The 2,673-nt window shown below is 56.1% G+C and overlaps 1 protein-coding gene across 1 annotated transcript; it reads left to right on the top strand.

Moving 5' to 3' along the window:
- Positions 1-278: 278 nt before the first annotated feature.
- Positions 279-2,244, top strand: LOC101769962 (transcription factor MYB30). Its single transcript, XM_004958351.4, has 3 exons — positions 279-780; positions 922-1,051; positions 1,145-2,244. The coding sequence occupies exons 1-3, from the start codon at positions 648-650 to the stop codon at positions 1,836-1,838; spliced, it is 957 nt and encodes a 318-aa protein (XP_004958408.1). The 5' UTR covers positions 279-647; the 3' UTR covers positions 1,839-2,244.
- The last annotated feature ends 429 nt before the right edge of the window (positions 2,245-2,673 follow it).

Raw genomic sequence — 2,673 nt, 5'->3', positions numbered from 1 at the left:
GCGACGCGGCATTCGCGCACGTCGTGGCGTGGCGAGGCGGGCGGCTCCGGCCGGCCGGCCGGGCGAGGCACCACAGCCAGGCAAGGTCCGGCCGGCCACGGCCACTGCTCACTGCAGTGTGCTGTACCGCTACCGCCCCACCACCAGGCTGACTTTGCCACGAGCTCGGAGTAAATGCACGCTACTCATCTCATCTCTCTTTCTCTCTCTGGAGGAGTAGCTATGTTTGCTGCGGCTGGCCTAGCTGTCTCGGCATCCTGGCCGGGCGAGGTTAAGCCATAGCCCACACAGCAAAAGGTCAGCGCTGTTCTGTGGCCGCGGCGGCCACCGTTATATAAACACTGCTGCACCTCTCCCCTTGGACCCTTGTCCTCAAGCCACCACCACCACCACAACGGCACAACAGCACCGCGCCGGCTTCTTCTAGCTCAGTTGCTTGCAACGAGACACGCACAGATCCACCTCGGCCTGACGGTTCGCGCTTGTTCTTGTACGGCGCCGGTGGCTAGCAGTTAGCCCTTTTGTTGTTGCCCACCACCTCAGTTCACTCACATCACACGCGAGGCTCTTTTTTGTCTGCTGAGAAAGGGGTCTCTCTCTTAGCTTGGTGATCCATCGATCGATCGATAGACGGCGACGACGACACCATGGTGAGGCCACCGTGCTGTGACAAGGAGGGCGTCAAGAAGGGCCCGTGGACGCCGGAGGAGGACCTCGTCCTCGTCTCCTACATCCAGGAGCACGGCCCCGGCAACTGGCGCGCCGTCCCGACCAGAACCGGTATGTGCTTAGCTGCTTGCTTAGGATGGTCACCCTCACCCATGCCGCCATGCGTGCGTGAGGGAGAGAGAATCTAGCTTAGATCGTTGTACGGATGCGATCTGGATTATTCTGACCGGTTCGATCGGATTCCGCGCGCAGGGCTGATGCGGTGCAGCAAGAGCTGCCGGCTGCGGTGGACCAACTACCTCCGCCCGGGCATCAAGCGCGGTAACTTCACCGACCAGGAGGAGAAGCTTATCGTCCACCTCCAAGCTCTCCTCGGCAACAGGTACGGAGAGATTTTGCGTTGCTTCTTGTATGGACTATGGGCTAGCTCGTTTGTGTGAGCAGGGAGGCTCATGGGCATGTGGTTTTTGTGTAGGTGGGCGGCCATCGCGTCGTACCTGCCGGAGCGGACGGACAACGACATCAAGAACTACTGGAACACGCACCTCAAGCGTAAGCTGCAGAGCGGCGGCGAAGGCGCGGCCAAACCGCCGGCGCACAGGCCGGCCTCGTCCTCCAAGGGCCAGTGGGAGAGGCGGCTGCAGACGGACATCGACATGGCGCGCCGCGCGCTTCGCGAGGCCCTGACGCCGCTCGGCGACCTGAAGACGCAGCAGCACGACGGCGTCGACGCGGCCGGCGCTGGCACCGGCGGCGGCGACAGCCCGGCGTCGAGCTCGTCGGGCGCGTCGCAGTGTTCCCCCTCGGCGGCCGCGCCGGGGCCGTACGTCCTGACCACGGAGAACATCTCGCGGATGCTGGACGGGTGGGCCGGCGGCAGGAAGGTCCGCCGCGGCGGCAGTGCCGGCCCAGGCACGCCCGGCGGGGCCGAGAGCGCGTCCACCGGATCCTCGGACGCGTCGGAGGTGTCGTACGGTGGCGCCGCCGTCGCGTCGGCGGCGCCGGCCACGGCTGGGACCCTCTCCGAATACGAGACGAAGCCGGCCGTCGCGGCCCCGCAGATGCCGCTGTCGGCGATCGAGTCTTGGCTGTTCGACGACGACAGCCACTTCCACCAAGTCCAGAACGCCAGCTTGCTTGACGTGCCCACCATGGATTACCCGTTCTAGCTATAGCTATAGTGTGTTCGAGTGATGCCGCTCAAGCTAATCACTTCAACCAGGGAGTGTGGTCACAGCGCCATCGCCTAAAGAAAACTACATAGATCCTACAGTATGTCAGTGACTAATCGGTTGTTGCAAGTTAAGTTAGTCGCTTGATCTAAGTACTTTACTTAGGATCTGCATAGTTTTCATTTAGATGATTTCAAAGAACATAGTAGAAGCACTCCTATGTTATTATCCTTACTAAGACTGAATATGTTCTTGGGCCTTTTGGTTTTAGCATCTTCAGCTACAACTCAAGTCGATCCCCTTGTGCAAGTTGCATATTGTGTGAGAGAAAATAACGCCAGTATGTCGCAAACTTGTCATAAATTGTATTGCTATCACTAACATAGCAGATAATTTTTAGTTTCGTGTTTTGCATATATCAGTTTTATTTACTGTATTTTTTGTCCTATTTGCAAAGTAGATCAAAACTCTTTTCTGAGAAGCATATATCGTTCAAAATAAAATGCTAATTAATCACTTGCCACTCAGTCCTACATAGTTTTAACAGGTCTACCAATATTGGGAAAGATCTACAGAAAACCAAATGTCGTAGCTCGTGTGAGATCAGTTTAGGTACATGGTAGGCATGTAGCTAAGTACCTATGTACAGTAATGCACATGTAATACACATGTTTGTCTGGTTTTTAATTAGAAGCGATCATAATACGTTCGGTATTGATTGGCCGTTTGGTACGCCAGATATATCAAGATGTATACAAATTAAATGCGCATGGTTTGGAATATTCCTAGTTAGCCTTTGCATACGAAGAAAAGACCTGTAAATGATTTGCGT

Source organism: Setaria italica, chromosome II (genome assembly GCF_000263155.2).
Source record: "Setaria italica strain Yugu1 chromosome II, Setaria_italica_v2.0, whole genome shotgun sequence".
Lineage (NCBI taxonomy): Eukaryota > Viridiplantae > Streptophyta > Magnoliopsida > Poales > Poaceae > Setaria > Setaria italica.
Note: the sequence above shows the minus strand (reverse complement) of the source record. Positions and strands in the feature narration are given on the sequence as shown.

Excerpts from the sequence above, each read along its gene's own strand:
- LOC101769962 (XM_004958351.4), top strand. The coding sequence starts at position 648 with ATGGTGAGGCCACCGTGCTGTGACAAGGAGGGCGTCAAGAAGGGCCCG. Across the intron at positions 781-921 it reads CGCCGTCCCGACCAGAACCG|GGCTGATGCGGTGCAGCAAG; the intron begins GTATGTGCTTAG and ends TTCCGCGCGCAG. Across the intron at positions 1,052-1,144 it reads CAAGCTCTCCTCGGCAACAG|GTGGGCGGCCATCGCGTCGT; the intron begins GTACGGAGAGAT and ends GTTTTTGTGTAG.